Source organism: Pezoporus occidentalis, unplaced genomic scaffold (assembly GCF_034315485.1).
Source record: "Pezoporus occidentalis ecotype Australia unplaced genomic scaffold, CSIRO_AGI_Poc_V1 ctg4, whole genome shotgun sequence".
Taxonomy (NCBI): Eukaryota; Metazoa; Chordata; class Aves; order Psittaciformes; family Psittacidae; genus Pezoporus; species Pezoporus occidentalis.
This window is the reverse complement of record NW_026915724.1, coordinates 10,515,002-10,533,288: the sequence shown is the minus strand read 5'-3', so window position 1 is coordinate 10,533,288 and position 18,287 is coordinate 10,515,002. Positions and strand designations below refer to the sequence as shown.

The window sequence follows — 18,287 nt, the reverse complement described above, 5'->3', positions numbered from 1 at the left end:
ATGATTTGGCTCTATAACCAACTTTAGTCTGATGGGTTTTTATTATTTTCTCTTCTGCCATTTGGAAAATAACAGAATCCCATCAGTGGGTCATTTGAGAAAGTAAGAAGTTCTAATTTTAAAAGAAATCTCCCACCCTTCCAAAGGGAACAACCCAAACAAAAGTTGGCAACAGTAACAGGTCTTTTCAGTTACCTTTGTGAGGCAAATGCAATATAAATGCACGATATGAGAGTTTTACTCCTTTAACAATCAGTGATTTTTAAATGCTGTGTTTACAAATTTGTTATTGAACCAGTCTTAATGGTTCAGCTGTCCCAGCTTTGCTTTTCACTTCTACAGGCTGTAAATTTACTTAAAAAATAACCAAAACTCAGCTTGGTTTACAGTTGCATCAATCCATGTACTGGATCAGCATTAACTGATCAACAGACAAGAGTTATGAGTGCATAATAAAATGAGCAATATTACACTGAAAAATTACAAATAAACTCACCTTCCCAGATCAGCTGTATGCTTTAAATGAAATTTGTTTTGTAGCTGGAAAATTACTGCAAAATGGATAAGTTGTATTATCACTGACACAAGCAGGTTTGGAGAAATCTCATTGGTATCAAATAAATCATTTTGAATTCATGTGTCTTTTTAATTTTGACTGAAAGCCTTTGTGCAAACAAGGTTCCCCAACATTTATGTCAATGAATCTGGCCCAACATTTGCCCTTTTTTAAAAACAGAACTAGTTAAATAACTTATGTTCATCTGTAGATGGCCCAAGTTCTGCCTTTACATTCATCATAGTACCTTTCCTTCACAAAGTTCTTTAAGCTGTGCAGAGGACAGACACGGGATAAAATAAACACATTACTGAGTTCCTGGCTCTGGATGGCCAGGAAGCAGGCTGAATCAATAAAAGAAAAACTAGCTAAAATCTATATATCTAAAAAAATAAAAAAATATAACAACCACCCCAACACTCCCCACACACACACACAAAAATAAAAGAATTAGTCACCCAAAAGGGGCATTGGGTATCACCTTGTTAATTAATGTTCTGTTTAAAGAAGGAGCTCCCTTCTAGGCTTTCACACTGATGTGGTGCAGACCCCTGAAAAATTTACAAGTGACAACTAAATAAAATCTCAGCAGTATAGAAATGATACACCCACTTATTTCAGTAAAACCAGGATTTGACTCTCTAATTTGAAAGAGAGACTTCTTCTTCTCTGTGTTTTATAATGTTCATATGTATAAAGCCTGGTTTGGTTTGGTTTGGTTTTAAGGAAATTTTATTTTGAGTGGATAAAGATATCCCTAATCTCAGTTCCTCACAGAATTATTGAACAGCCCAGGGATCTCAAAAGGTCATCTGGCCCAAGCTTTTGTGGGAAAGGGAGCCTAAATGAAATTATTAAGCAGCACATCTTTCCAAAATACTTCCTAAGAAGAAGCTGAGGGGGAAATATATTACCTTTAAACTCCCATAGCAACCAGCAACTGAGAGGAATATAAATTCATTCTGTTTTCACATAATCTGTGATTACTGGTTTCCCAGTGCCAGATCACATTGCTTTTATCTTGATATTTGCTATCTACTGGTGACATCTGCCATTAAAACAAACCAGAAGATATTCCACTGATCCCTTCTCACTTGCCGGATTAATGATTTGTGCAGGACATCTTAAACCAATATGTGACAACCAATTTAGTTTGATTTTTTTTTGTTCATCTTGAATGTATCTGAACATAGAAAGAAAGAGCAATAAATACATACTGTAGTTATAACTTTCTGTCTCCCCATTCTCTTACATATTTTCCATTATACACGTTGTAGAAGTTTCTATAAACTATTGGACATGTTTGGCTTAGCAGAGTAGGAATAAGTATAAAAGTGCTGAGTCTAATAATCGTGTTAAACAGAACACACACAGCAGTCACCCGCATGAAATTGCTTTCCTAAATGTTAAGTCAACAACGTTTTGCTAAGCAGGGTCTTTTGAGTTTTGTTTGTTTTGTTGTTTTTTTTTCTTCCTAAGAGCTCTAAGTATTCCAGTGAAAATCTGCTCTTCATAAATATGTTTTTCCAAGTGGTGGGCTGAACCTTGTTCTTTCACAGAGCTAGTGGAGAAGCAGATGTTGCTCCATATCTGACCTGCTGCAGTAGTTGTCTCTGTGTGACCTACAAAGTGTTTACTAGATCCCAGGAGGAGTTATTGTGCAAAATAATCTGAAGTACAATGATTAAGCCTAGACAGAAATGCACCATTCCAACTCTGTTAGAAACCAAATACTTTCCGCATACTCTTTGAAAATACTATTCCTTATCTCCCTTCCTGTGGAATTCAGCTTCAAGCAGAGACATACTGCACGACTACCTGGAGTTGAGCTGTTTTCAGGGACATTGATCTCTTCCTGCAAATCAGTCCTGTCTTCATTTTCTTCTTTGCATTCCAAGCTGGGGCTGTAGTGGCGGGGTTTCATTAACAGGGACTTCCTTTTGTTGACGGGAACGCCTGATATCAGTTCTTCGGCTTTTCTCTTCTTAGCCATGGAGCATTTGTAGGCACTGCAATGATCAGTAACCAGAGATAGAGAAAAAAAGATAGAGAAGTGAGGGGTAAATTGTTTAAAAAGTAGTACCTTGCTCTGGTTTAGTTCTATGTTTAAAAGTTAGGACCTGACAAAATTTCGATTCACTTGCAGATTCAGCAAGTTGTGGTTAGTGGATATTTAATTTTAGCTCATGTACTCGAAATGCAGGGCAAAGGCAAGTGCCTTTGCTTTTCACTGCTGCCAAAATCTGTTTGAGGAAAGCAGAATGAGGAAGAAGACAAAACCAAAAACCACATAACCTAGCATTCTTAATGCTAAATAAGCATAACCTAATCTAAGCCCTGGTCTGGAGTAAAATAAATACATCCAGGAAAGGATGAACAAAACTGTGGCCTGGGTTGATAATCCAGAGAAACACAAATCCAGTTATACTATAACATTCTGAGCCTTTGGCTCCATTACCTTTACATCAGTATGGATATCAAATCATGCACCTTGAGCTCAACAGCAGAAACCCTGTGTGAAACACTGTCCCTTCAGAACATTTTGCAATATGGGTCCTTCTTTCAATCTCAGTCTCAAGTGCTGATTTCATTTAATGAACACCAGCCATAAACACCCAGTTTAAGCTCTTCTCACATCTCTATATAGACCTGGAAAAAGGCTCCTTCAGAAGACTATTCATCTGACTTAAAACTAGATCTATGTGATAAGCAGGGTGAGACATCCCCTGGGAAATGCCTTACCCAGTCTAGATGCCTAACTTTCAGATGACTGCCATGAGAAGAGACTGCAGTATTTTGGAGAGGAAGATTTTTAGCAGAGTTTATATACTTTAAGTTCCAATTTAAGATCCATATGTTGATCTGCATATTGATTTTCTTCTACACATATTTAGCAAAGCCTTTGCTACCATGCAGCTGATCTGTATGGCATATAGATGCTGCATCATTCGACACCTCACTAAAGAGGATTGAACTTTCAACTATTTTTTTTTTTAATAACCTTTTTGTGTGACTTGGCATGATCTCATTGTTCTCTCGCACACAGTATTCTAAGAAATTTATGTAGTACAAATAACAGTGCTCATATATCTGTCAGAGATGAAAAAACTACATATATGAATCTGTGTAATCCACTCAGTGGTTTCTCGACCTTAGGCACCCCTGGGGTGTATTACAAATCTACATGATACCCTTAGGTGCTGGATTTTGCATTTTGCTCAGTCTTAGCTGCAAGATTTGCAAAAAATCCATGTATGCAGAGAACTCCTATTGGTTACACATATTACAAGCTCAACAGCATAAATTAATCCTTCCAAGGTATCTTATGTGCACTGAATTGGCTCAGGTCCTGATTGTTTTGGATGAAAGCATATGACTAACTTGAGCTTTTTGTTAAAAAAATACCCATTTTTGGCTAAGCACCTTTTTGGCTATCCATCATTGCAAACATGAAGGACATGGAAATATGAACATCTGCATTTTAGGAGGAATGTTAAAATTCTACCATATGCATCTTAAATACTGGATATTCTTGATCTTCTCAAAGCTAAAATGCTGTGGGCATTAGAAATGCTGGCTGCTAAGCACCTGCTGTAGTTGAATATATTATGATTTCTGTGTTTCTCTTTATGAATAAAGGATAACATGAATATCATATTAAAGGTCAGAATCACAATGGTGTAAGCCTCCTGTTGGAAATGATGCCTATATAACAGATAATCAGGGATGGATGTAGTGTGGACAAATATGCATAATTTATTTCTAAGAAAATACAATCAAAAGATTCTTGATTTGTATTTGTGAAGTGACAGTTCATACCACTCATGCTGTTTCAGGAAAACTGAATAAATTACAAATGTTTTAAACCTTTCACACATAATTGTTTTTGCCAACCAAAACTTTCACTAGTTTTGCTGTTGATCTTTCTCATTTATTTGTTGAGCTTCAAGTTTACCTCCAGTAGCTATTAGTAGTAGTGAGACCTTTTAGGACAAGATGAATTTACAGTGTTTAATTCCCCTGTGACGAAGCTACAGCTGTTTCTTACACAAGCATAATTAATAGATTTTTAAAACAGAAGATCCAATTAGATCATCTAGTATGCCCCCCTGTGCAACAGAGGTCACAGAACTTCATCTGGCTCTTCAGCTTTAATCCTGCAATTTGTCTGACTATTGTGTATCTTCCAGTCAAGGGAAAATGCAGTAAAACCAGTAAGTTGATTTCTATATTCTTGCTCCCTAAGTACAGTCTGTATCTAGTGACATAATGTCTTAATCCACTACTGTGGGCTAGCATAACAGCTATGAAGCATATCAGTTTTTCACCACAACTGCAGAAAGACAGTCAAACTCAGATGTTTTCAGATCATGGTCAAGACCAGTGCGAGGGGTGCTGCTGCCACCTGCCAGCTGCAGATCTGCTCTGGGAAATGATAACACCACTTGACTGTAACCACCACAGTTTATAGCAGTAAATCAAAAGCCACTGCATCACTGTTGGATGCACTGTTGGAGCTCGTTGTTCATGGTAGAAAGTTTCTCTTCTATGAAAGATTGATGCATTAACTTCTCCTTAGATATATCTTTTTCTGTATGTGAGCAACAACTCACCCAGATCTCCTCTGTAGTCCCCACCATTTTGAAATAAGTGAATACATGAGATACAACTTAAAGTAAAATTATTCCTGACATCTTATCTTCTGATTACAGGTAAATGACAAAACATTGTTTTTTTTTCTATCTACAAATTGCAAATTGCTCTCCATAGGCCAGGAAGAGATTTCTCAGCTCCAGCAGAATATATTCTTGCTTTTGCTGTAGACCTTTTAGATTGCTGGTTTTGAGTTTTAATTGGATTCTTATAGTTTGCAAGAACCAATTTAAAGATGTACCATGTGCCAGCCCTTCTTTTCTACCTTACAGTGCTTAAAATTAAAACTGAAAATCAAACCAGGAAAACAACTTTACAAGTCATAGCTTTTTTAAGTACTTACACATATTATTAAATATTTGCTAAAGGACACTGAGAATTTAACTACTAGGAAAAGAATATATTTATGCCTTTTTAACATTCATGGCATGTCAATTTCACCTTTGCCTTTAAAAGTTTCTATTGCTCTCTTCTGCTTATGTACATTCACACATACACTCATGTAAGTTAGCACAGATTTGTCAAGCTGCAGTTTGTCAAATGGTAAACCTATAATTTAGCTTCTCTATTACTCATCTCTTAAATTCAAAGTCTAATAGTTTTGTTGCTATTTATCAATGGCCTGCTTGTTGTCATGGAACACTGATTCAGCTGTCAAGGTTATTGGGTAATCTGAGGCTCATAAAACAGGAGAAGTTCTTTTTGTTATGAGTCTAAAGCCAATGCATTTTTTCCCCCCAGTTTAACTGTGCTTAAATTTTATGAGCAATAAATCATTTTGGTACTATCTATAATAAGAAGATTTTTTACAATTATTTTTTTATTCAATGACTCAGTTACTAAAAATAGACTTATGTCATTTATCAGAGTGTGAGCCAAGAGGTTAAAGTCTAAGACATATAGAACCTGGTTGCATGTGTTCATCTTGATAAATCTTTTGTACGTATTTCACACTTAAACACTTTTTGGGGGAACTTACTGGGTTCTTTCATCTGCTGAAAGTATATTTTGCAGACAGTGGTAGTATACAGGCAGAACAGTACATTAACTCTCCACCACAGTGCAATGCATCAGAAGAAAGAGAAGCTTTAAGCAGCCCTAACCACATACAACTTTTCCTAATGCTAGAAATTGTCATGCTAGACTTCGTTATTGGCTCATCTAAGTGATGTGTTTGTCAAGCCTTTAACCTGACCTTTAACCACTTTGTAACCAACAAGGATTTGTTGTTGTTAATCTGCTGGCAAGACTTCCAGATCTCTGGGGATTTTTTTCTTATTCACAGCAGTCTACAGATTGGTAAAGCATGATAACAAAGCTAAGAATTGCCATAGTGGGTAAAACCATGGGTACATTCAGGCTGACAACTGGTGTTTACTAATGCCTGTAATGAATGCCATATAAAATAATAAAACTAGAACACACTTCATCTCACATACTGTCCTTAGTTTCAAGGGAGGAAATAAATGTCTTTGAATAACAAGGCACTTACATTTATTGTCTAACACTACTTAAGGAGCCTGTTCTTCATGTGAGTTTGTGCAAGAATAATTAGTGGTACATTTTAATTGTTGAGAAAAATTTAAGTTCTTTACCTGAGTTGCCTTTTGGCTGTTTGCTTAACTGTACTACAAAAGTAAGCCTTAGCCTATTGAATTGCAATTAAAGGAGATATCATCCTTCTGGTCTGCAGAACAATTTAACTTCACACTAACAGTTACAAGGAGAAGGTTAATCTAATTACTACTCAATCATATTACAATTAAAGTTGTTGTCAGATGCTTTAGGCCTCAATCAGGTTTTGTTCACAACTTGCAGATGCCCTAGGGCACTGTGGAAATCGGATGCTACAGGAGGGAAAAGTTGTTATTCTAAAATTCAGGGATACTTGCCACTCACAGGTGAACCAGTAGCTTACAAATGTCTGTCATGGCTGGGCTTTCTTCTAAGAATTTTAAGACCATACTGAATCACAGGTACTTAAAAAGAACAGAAATTCTGAATGTCTTCCCATCTTACTCCTCTTTTATGTAAGCTTGTTCTGTAAGAAAGAGATGATCTAGATTCTAACACTCTAGCACAATGGTTTCCAAAGGTTTAGGCTTTAGCTGAAAAGATCTGACTCCCCAAAATCATAAAAAATTCTGAGCTCCTTATAATTTGACAATGAACAGGAGAAATTACTAGCACTGGATAAAGAAAGGAGATGATTTGCTCCTAGGATGGATCGCATGTCAATGGAAATGACATTGATGTTATTCTTTGCATCAAGCAGGAATGCCAGAGGTTCATAAAAGGAGCAGGAAGAGTCCAAAGAAAGAGTGTTGGTAGTCTGATCACTGCAATGGAAAACCCAAATGAGTGATGTTAATTCAGCAAGTTCAGATGGACAAGAGTGGTTAGGGAGGAAGGCAGAGAGAGACTATAACTCAATTGTTTGTCTTCATCATGTTTGTCTTCAGGTTAAGACACTCAGATTTATGTTCCATTTTCTTAACTAACCCAGTAAGACTGCACAACTGAGAAAATTGTAATCAAAGTTTGAGATACAGTTTGCTGGTGATCTAAGACTGAGCTAAACAAGGAAAAATAGTTTTCTTTCTATTTATTTTACATAATCTTATAGCTATTAAAATAAGCTGAAAATTATGCCAATAAAAACTAATAGTTTTATGTAAAAATATTTTAAAAGGCCATTTGTTAACAGAACTGTGATGTGAGTTTTAGCAGATGAAATTTTGGAGACTAGTCTCAGAAACGACCACTGAGTTGTTATTACTGACAAGAAGCTGAGCATGTGTTTGCCCTGATTGCTATTCTGGAGTCAGAGTTATTGAAATTAATGTTTTCTTGTACTTTATAAAGTAAAAATGAGCCTCAGTAACTTTTAGATAATCTATAACATTTGGACTCTATGACTGAGTTTGTTGTATTTCACTGATTCAGCCTAGGTGATGAAAAATAATCTGGAAAAATTGCTTCAGCTGGGAATTCCTGTAAAAGAATTTGGGAGATAATTAATTAGGCAAAAGTAATTTCCTTCCATCGAAATTTAAGCATTAAAATGGTAAGAACCTCTACCAATAAACTGTGTTGAAAAAAATTAGTCATCTACACCCCTGAATGAGTTTTTACTAGAAACTCAGAACTAGCACAACTTACTCCAACAATAATAAAAGAAACTGTTTCTCATTTTTTTACCATAGCACACAACACAAAAAATTCATTTACCTCTTTCTAACAAAATCATACACTTGGCTTACAAGTTGTATCTGTGAAAGGGGCAGAGGCTTTTCTTGGGCCCTGTACAATCATTCCATGGTTAAAGGGCTTTCTGCAAATAAAAAAGTTTACTGCCATACTTGAGCAATGCTCTTTTCCTAAAATGCCAAAGTTGTGAGAAGTTCAGGCCAGGGCTGGACCAAGATGAAAAGAATGCACATTGGGGTATAAATGGAAAAAAAGTTAAAAGATAATTCTTAATGTAAAATGTTATAGGCCACCTGACCAAAAAGAACAACCAGACTGTGAAATAATTGAGCAAATGAAAAGAAGCATGTAAAAAAGAGTGGAGTATTGGTATGTCAGCAATGCCATAGGAAAAGGCATGCAGTTCTGGTGAAATCTACCCATGTTTCAAGCTCATTGTGATGCCTGAGGCTAAAGGATGATAAAGGCTGCAATAGGCTCATGAAAAGGGTTTTTTTAAAACCTATTTTTCTTTTATAGCTCTAGTTTACTATTTTAGCAGGGTTGCCGCCACAGGAAAGGGAACTTAGAGCAGGACAGTACAGATTTAAATTCTCTTCGCTGTTTTTTCTTATTTTCAGTTTGCAAGCTAGTAGGTTCATAAGGATATTCAGATCATATAAAAAATAACACATAAAGCCTTTAACTGAAATACTATGTTAATGAAATGGATGACTTCTTCATGGTGCCATTCTATAGTTCATAGATTAAGAACTCTCTATATAGATATTGTATATTTGGACCCTTTTCTAAGAGATAAGTTATTTTTAGTAAAAGGCAGTTTGAAAGAAATTTAATTTTTATTGTGTGGAGCTCAAGATGCTCTTAAACACAACAATATGAATGAATGCCCAAGATCTGTGCCAAATTCAGTCTACCTAGCCTCTTTTTCATTTACTCACTCAATCTGTCCAGGTTCAGTAGGTCAATAAATTCCAGTGGGACCAAAGCCAAGAATTTAGCTTAGAATGGATTAAGTTTCTAGGCAAATCTACAGATCATCCACACAACCTTTGCATCCAGAAAGCATTGCACATGAGTGGTCATCCTGATAATACCAGTAAATGCTAAATTAAAAGCATATTGGTAACTATAGTCTGGTTAGAGAAGACATAAAGAAGATAAGCTCTTTTTATTTATTTATTCTTTTACAACAGAGAATGGGACTGTAAGTAATGCATTGTCAGGAGCCAGTACCTCCCTTTAATGTAGCAGGAGGTCTCATGGTTGCATTCTTTTCCTTTCCTTGCTATCTCCAGGCTAGCCACAGTCTGTTTCAGCTTGCTTTTGTTTGGCTGAATACACCCTTGACATCAGTCAGAGCAATTCAGCCAGCTATAATATTTAACTCATGATTGATATATATGAGACAGAAGTCACCAGTTGGTGTTTCCATCTCTGTATGGCCTGTGGTCATCTACAGAGAAAAGATCTGCCATAGAGGAAACAACCCTTTGGGGCTATAATGTTCTGATGCACTCTCATGCAGCAGAAGGTATTAAAGCATAAGCAACTTTAAATTCCTGTGTAGGGTTGGGAGGATAACATTTATTGTGTGCTGATGAACACAGAAGTTGTGATGGGGAAGATGACGACTCATGTAATATATTAAACAATGTACAAATTTTAGTTCAAGGCTAGAGACAGTCTAAGATGCAACAAGCTCTTAAGTAGAAAAAGATTGCAAACAACTATCTATCAATCTAGCAGACACAATTATAGTGATGTGGATTTGACATATGTTATAAAACTATTACAGAAAAACATCATAGTAGATGTTAAAAGAGGCCTATAAAATGCTGGAAACTTATCTAATGCACTTCTTATTGAAGATAGCTATAAAACTCACCTACAAAACAAATACACTTAAAGTATCAACTAACAAAAACTAAAATAGAAATCTGAAGGTAAAATATGATTTTCAAATGTTCACAATAAATCCAGGAGATAAAGGTAGAGGTCACAGTGCGTACCTCTAAAGGTCTTCATATCTACAGGAATTTGGCAAATGATTCATCACAATTAACAACTGCAACCACAGCTGTCTCAAAAGGATTATGAGATACAGTTCCTATTACAATCATCTTAGTGGTTACTGAGAACATTTCACTGAATATTTAAGTGAAATAACTGTCAACCTTAGGGTTAACTGCAAAATGTTAAAGCCATTTTACTTGTGGTAGCCCAGAACCATACAGTGTTATTTCTCTCCACAGAAACAATGACAATATTTTTAAGAGTGGAAGTTCTTATTAACTCTTAGAATCTCACTCAAAATATAAAATTTTAATGGAAGAAAAACCTTTTATCTGATGTTCTCTATACACAAGTTCCAAACATTTTATGCAAGCCTTAACCCATTCACATGAATGTTTGAAAGTATAAAGCTTGAGGTGGGAAATGTTTGAATTTTGAATGTCTTTTTGTGTTTGTTTCTTGTTTGCTGTTTCTTTTTTATTGTGTTAAGATTACAGAAATAACAATCTATTTCTGAAGTATGAAAGCACATGGGAGTACAAAAAAGGCAGAAAGCTTGCAGTCCATCAACTTCTCAGAGCTTTAAGTAAGGGAGAGGAGGAGAGGAAAGGAAGAAGTAGAGTGAAGGGATGGGAATAATGACAGCACTGTATATTTCACAAGTTGATAGCTAATTAGAAGGGCCTGGAAGATGAAAAAGAAAACAAGGGAGGAACTTAAACATGACAGACCTATACATTTGATTTCCATTGCAATTGAGATTAATGCTTGTTTTATTAGTCATGGTGAGAATGGTTGACATGCAGGATGCAATAATAAGGATAGGTGAATTCCAATGTTATTATTTTATTAGTTCTGTGACCAGCATATACTTACCTTTGCTTCACCATGTAAACTGCACCACGTACTGATTGTTCAGTGTTTGTTTATGCTTGACTGTTCAATGTTTTCTATCAAGCATCAATTACAAGACCATTTTTCCTTAGCATAAAACATAGATTTCTACAGGTTCTTTAAGGAGAATACTGACCAGCATGTCAGCCTATATGCCTTAAGAACCTAACAGTGCTGTCAGAAAAGAAAAAGAAATTAACAAGATCTATTGGGAATTTAAGAAAGTATGATTGATGACAACATGACAGACTGGATTACATCAGAAATCATGGAGTAAGAGGCAGAGGTCAATATTTCGAAGACTTATAATCATTTCAATTCCTACAATGGTTAGCGAGGAAGTTCCTTTTCAAAGCTAAAGTGCAAGTGGTAGATACTCTAGTAGATACTCTTAATTCATTCAGTTAACAGGTCTTGGGAGTAGGCGCTGTTATGATTAATGCCAATTTTTTAATAGAAGATCAATTATCAATAGAAACAGTGTGATATAAATCTTTGTCTCAGATGAAATGACTAATCTAGATGTGTCATGGCGAAATATTTAAATGACAAAGTGGCAAACTCTGTCCCAACTAGCCACCATCATGGGCAACACTGGGGAGGAAAGCTGGGAATTTATGCTGTCAGCACCTAATCTTCAATTGCAAAAGAAGGCTTTTTGTCAAGCTTAGATATGTCTGCACAAAATCAGAATCTCCTAGCATTAGGTATAACTATTGACCATCTTCATTTAGCATTTACTACTAAGTCTATTTGGATGCAGGGACACACTTTTCTCCACAAAGAACATGAAAGACTGCAAAGGTCCCACAATCTCTGCCAGTGGGAGACAGATGAGTCACCAGGAAATGCAAGAGTCCACCTCGGTTTTATTCCAAATGTGATTATTTGGGATTATGACAAACGTGCATTTTGCCAGTGGTTTCTAGAAAATCGGTCTATGACCACCTCCAGTGGAAATAGAAGCCAAGCCCAAAGGACAAACCTGAAGATTTTCCAAATGAAGGCTAGGAACAAACAGGTTTCTCAGTCTCTATCTCACTTTTAAGCAATGTTATGGGACAAGAATACTGTGAAGGTGATACCTAACAAATCAATTGTAATCTCAGTTGTTTGAGGAAAATCTTTTAGCCTTTTTGTATGATTTTGTTTCATGTGCCTATTTCTTCCATCATTTAAGTACTGCTTTCACTTCTTTCTCAGGTCATCTGCCAGACTATTGCTTTCTTTTCATACCAATACTTCTTAAAAACCTGCTTATTTTATGAAGCCCAGAAAAAGTTACCGGTGAATCATTCCTTTCTAAATGCAGCTATTTATGAAGCTTTCCTGAATCTTCTGTCTACTAAACTGTCTACCTTCAGTTCATTGCTGTCTGAAACAAGAGTTCAGATATAATTTGATACATATAATTGTAGAATAAGTGATAACTACTTCCGTTAGCAGAATGTAGAATAAGTACTTCAGTTAGCAGAATAGTTTTTAGTATGCTGTCAATACTGTTACTTATATTAACATACCTTTCAGACATTTTGGATAAAGTTAAAGAATACATTTTAGTAACATAACCTTCTGAAATACTTCAGCACCATTGACTGCAGGGTTGTTTTGCTGGTTTCTAAACGTCCTAATCAAGACAGCAGCAAAGGGTAACATGTCCAGTTACTCCTTCTATCAAAGAGACATCTAGAAAGCTCTGCTTGATTACTTCTCTCTCTTTTAAAACATTCAAGATACATCTCTATTCATTCACACTGAACAGTTCAACTTATCTGAACATCTAAAATGCCTCACAACGTCTGGACCAAGAGTTTCAGATAAAAAGTAACTTTCCTTACTTTTGAAGAAATGGTCCTTCTGAAAAAGTGATCCAACACTACAGAGAGTAAAGGAAGTGTAACTATTCCCACCAAAGAGCAGGACTTTTCTCCATGAGTTGAAACACTAGTACCTTGTGGAGGCTTCATTAATCATTAGTGATATAAGCCAGAAAGACTTGGTTCCACATGTACCTAACCCAGAAAAGGTACCCTTTCTGTTCATACATGGACTTAGTCAAATTGATCTATGCTTTTGTACTCCCGTGCTCGGATCGATCCAATTTGCTCTTCCATGGTCTGACCCAGATGCCACTCTGTAACCTACAGATGGTTCATCGTACTGTATCCCATCTGTTAAATGGAACACAGTAATGAGAATACATCACACCAATATTCTTCACTTCCCTTTGGTTTTCATTCTAATCCTGAACACAGCTGAAGGTCCTGGTCCATTCAGTGGTCCATGACTAAATCACCTAAGAGAAGACCTCTTCTTTCTGATTCTGCAGAAGATAGATACAACAGAGTTGTTATGCCCAAAAGGTGTCAGATTCAAGCTTGAATGTATGGGACAGAGATCCCCTGTCTTCAGCATTCACTTCTACCACATAGTATTTTGCTATATTTAGGTTGTGATAAAAGGTTCATCTCTTCCTGTGGGTAGTTTAGCTACCAGTGAAATAATCATAGCACTAACTCCTAAATGAAAAATTAAACCAGATTTTTCATAAGTAAATAATTAAGACTGAAAGGGCAATTCTGTTTTGAAGGACTTATTAAGTTTGGCATATTACACTTCAACAGTACAACAGATACAGTGGATAAAGTCTTATAAATCTGAACTAATAACACAGCAGACTTATTAATAACAATGTATAAAGAAAATTATTCATATGATACTGAAATCTGGGATACCTTAAATCATATAATTACTTAAAATCAGTGCAAGTTTGACACTTTAAATAGGAGTTGTGCATACATCATCAGTATCTAGACATGCTGTCCCTTGAAAACTCAGTGTAGTGAAAAAGACCTTTTAGTTAATTTACTAGACATAAAAAACATAAAACCCAATTTGTCCCTTAAGTTCATGTTTTTCTGAAAATATACATTTTAAGCAGAAAAGTGGTTCTATTTCCCAGGAAAAGATGGATGATAGCAACACCATTAGCCACATTTCTGTGTGAAATCTTCTCTTTCTTGAAATCAATAGATTTTTTGGCATTGAATTCCCTTAAGCAAGAATACAACCCCTGAAATTTAGAAGAGAGATGTTTTCATTCATTGTTGAGTCTAACTGGTGAATGCAACTTTTTGTCTTGCTGTTCACTTATTTAATTCTCTACTTTTGTGAAACACAACTTGCAGAATAAGAAAAGGCTAACAATTGCTCTAGAACTAATCAATGTTATGAAACTAATAATAATACAATATAGGCATGTAAGCTTATGTAGTGCCTTTCATGTAGAAGTATCCCAAGGCACTTTGTAACAGAAACTCAATAAGGAGTGCAAAAGTGCTTTGTCAGATAGGATAAGCCAGGGGAGAAGGGGAAATTAATTAAGCGTGGATTTAAATTTGTCAGCCAGCACAGCATTAGAACCTTGGTCAGAAAAGACAGTGGTTTCAATGTCTGTATCCAGGGAATACAACAGACTATTTCAGTCTTTAATTCTTGAGGAATGTTCAGTAGTTTTTCCACAATAATATGTATACGAGTAATAGGAACTCAGTTAATAGACTACATTTCCATAAGGTAGCTCCTGCCTCTCTTCAACTAGTTTTTCAGAAACAAATATATTCATAACAGTTGATCATCTGACTTGTATGCCAGTAAAGCCACTTGACTGTGAAGATACCCAGTATGGAATTTGGTACTGGAAAAATTACAGATACCAAGTTGATGACTGGGCAATGGCTTTTTTGGCTGTTTAGCTCACTGTTTTAAGTAAAATGGATGTTTCCTTATGGAGGTAGTCCACACCTCTGACAGAGAGTAATCTCTTACACAAGCAGTTCCTAAGATACCATGTATTTCACAGGGAAAAGCAAAATTGCTTCAGAAAAGCTATAGAAATTGATAATGCATAAATTACAGCTTCCCTGATGTTGCAGAAACTTGCACATCTTCTATTTTTCAAACATTTTTCTCTTAGGAACACATGGACCATCCTCAATTTTGGATGACTGCCTCTTCGGATTAATGCATCCTTCTGGTGCATAAATTAGGGATTCACAGAGGAAAGAGTAGAAGCACTAAATCTGAGGAAACTGAAGCCATAGAGAAAGATGAGATTCACAGTAGAACTGAATGGCTGACTCACCATGAATAATTTATCCAAAAAGTTAGCCTCCACTTCTGTTCATGGAATATCTACAAGAAGCTTATCATTTTCTCAGTTTTATTATTAAAAAAAAACCTTAAAATACTGTATATCTTCACTGCAGATAACTTCCTGTAAATATTTTGTGTCTTAAGAGAGAGTGGCATTTTGGTCAAATAAATCACATGATGAAGTTTCTGTTCCCTAGATGGATGAACCCACAAGCACATTCTTCAGATGCCTGCCTGTATAAGAAAGCAGTTCAGTAGTGAGTGACAAAAAGTGAGTGTAGGCAAAATAAGTAAATTTAAGGAAAACTCTTAAGAGTTTCTGCAAAAATATTTTCCGTGCTTATATAGCAGCTGTAGCTCATTGTAATTTTGATTAATAACTCTAAGAATTTGCAGCTACCTGTAAATATTTTTCTTGATGGACATGAAGAATGAACTTGACCCAGAGAAAACTGGAATCTGATTGTACATGTTCTTTCTTGATGATTTGGTTCTGAATAATATGCCAGTTTTTCCAGAGTTTGTTCTAAGCTTCTGGAACAGTTATTAATAGTTGGTGCATACATTCTTAAGATTAAAGTAGTAATGTTAAAATTTAACTAGATTATTTGTGATCTGAAATATCTTTGTACAATTTCTGGGCTTGAATGGACTGCCATGATTTATGTGAATTTTGAAGAGTACTGTCTGCTACTTCAATAAAATATGAAGCCTCAGCAAGTTAAGAAAGAATGAGCCATTAGTACATTTAGAATTTACATTAATGTACAGAGACTATGAGACTTATGAAAGCCATCTAACAAAAACTTATAAATGTTATTGCCTCTTAGAATACTCAGGTATTGAAATTAATATGATACTTATTACAGGAAAAAGAAGACTGAAGACTGATCAGAAAATACAGTTTTGTTTTGTATTCTGTCACAAGCTGAAAATAAAGATAGCATACAGAAATCCTGCCCACTTTGCATTACTTTTGATTATGCTTGCATAATTATTGCTAACATTTTGCTTTTTTCTAGGTATACTTAAAAAAATGAATCTGCAACAAGTACTCCTTTTCAGATCTATGATAGATCTTTACATAATACATCATTTACTGGATTCTCTATTTTATAGCAATGCCACTGGTATGAATTTATCAATATAATCAGAAAATAATACTGAAAAATAAACAGCTTGAGTTCTTACCTGAGCTCTTGAGCTATAGAGTCCACTTGAACTGTTAATAAAAGCAGGAAAGAATTAATTAGTTTACACTTCCAGACTTGCTCTTTCTGCAACCTTGCACCTGCCTATCTGTGATGACAGAGGAGTGGCTAGCAAAACACAGGTGATTATTTCATGCTGACCACAGGACTGTAGCTACTAGTGGCAAACATTAACTGAACATCTCAGTTATTTTAGGATGCATAAAACCTGGAGTGTAATGTTCAGTGGAACAATAATTTAGAAAACTAAACCAGAAGGCACCTGGTTTTATTGAAAATAGAAGGGCAAGCCTTTGATTTTCTGAATTTTAATTAAATCTGGGAATGACAAAAGCTGGTGTTTAGAGATACCTACACACACAATGATATAGAGCATACTGACAAAGCCAACAGGTGGTTCTAAGGATTACTCACATCTCACAGGTAACGTTTATTGTTCCCAATACTTGGAAAATGTTCCTGATGTATTAATTCCTACAACTGTGTGTGCATGCGTTAAATACAAAAATATATATAAAAATATAAAAAATACAAAATATCAAAAAAATCCATACATTTAAAAAATGTGTTATTAGATTTTTGAGTGGAAAGGGTCTGAATCCCTTTTTAAATACAATTAAAGTCTGCTAAGTCAGCCAGAATGTTATAACTCACAGTCCTGACCAACAGAGAAGACATGCTCTCATGCTAAGATGTGAATGAATTCCTTATTCAATAACTTTGTTCAAATCCTTTGTTTTGGTACTTCTGAAATATATATGAATTTTACATTCATTTCAGAGAACATTACTTAAGGATGCATCAAAACTTGGATATGATAATGTTTCTTTAGAAAGGCTTGTCTGTATTTATCCCTTTGTCTGCAGGTGGTTTGTGACACTCCCACCTCTTTCCTCTGTCTTTTACTGAGTGAAGTCTAGCATTTTTCACCCCTTCAGGGTGAAGCTAGAGAACGAAGCCAAACCACACTTTAATTTTTCATTTCTACCACAACTTGAAGCTGAAGGCACAATATTAACAATCCAGAACATATGAGTTGTGACAATGAATTAAATCAGTCTGTTTTATACAATCCTGAGAGTGAACAATTCACACAAAAATCAGTGTGAAGAATGGGTGCTTTGCAACTCTGAAAACAGTCATAAGCAAAAATGTTCACAGGGCAGGCAAAACTTTGACATTTATTTTTAAATATCTCTATTTTTTACTCATTATCAAGAGTCACAAAATGTGTTATGAATTAAAATAAAAAGTTATTTTCCTGGAAGCGTTGTGTTGCTAGTCAATCATGTTTTCCAGATGTTGAGATCATTAAGGGCCTGTTTATCTCTCAGTACTGCATTTCCATCTGTTCCTTAGAAAAAGAGAAGAATAGCTGGGAAATACAACTATGCTATAACTTTGCAAAATAAAACATGAGCACCAGTACTTAGAAAAAGTGCAGGGTTCTCCTCTGCAGCATATAGCTGTACCTTTTGGTTAAAGTAAATTTACTTCTGGACCATTTATGCAACTAATTTACAGATAATTAATGGCAATAGGTATAAAAACGTTCAGGTGGCTGAGACAAACTTTTATAAATTATTTTGAAA

The 18,287-nt window shown here is 35.5% G+C and overlaps 1 protein-coding gene across 13 annotated transcripts in view; it reads right to left on the bottom strand.

Annotated features, from left to right (window-relative positions):
* ST18 (ST18 C2H2C-type zinc finger transcription factor) overlaps nt 1-18,287 on the bottom strand; it is a 169,868-nt gene that overhangs the window by 48,107 nt on the left and 103,474 nt on the right. For 11 of the 13 annotated variants that reach the window (XM_062633412.1, XM_062633407.1, XM_062633416.1 and 8 more), the window contains 2 exons: nt 16,676-16,706; nt 2,372-2,565 (listed from right to left, as the gene is read on the bottom strand). In XM_062633412.1, the coding sequence (XP_062489396.1) occupies nt 2,372-2,565; nt 16,676-16,706 (225 nt within the window). Of the gene's footprint in view, nt 1-2,371; nt 2,566-8,440; nt 8,647-16,675; nt 16,707-18,287 lie in introns of those variants that run through there. The other 2 variants (XM_062633411.1, XM_062633419.1) reach the window with 2 other exon arrangements.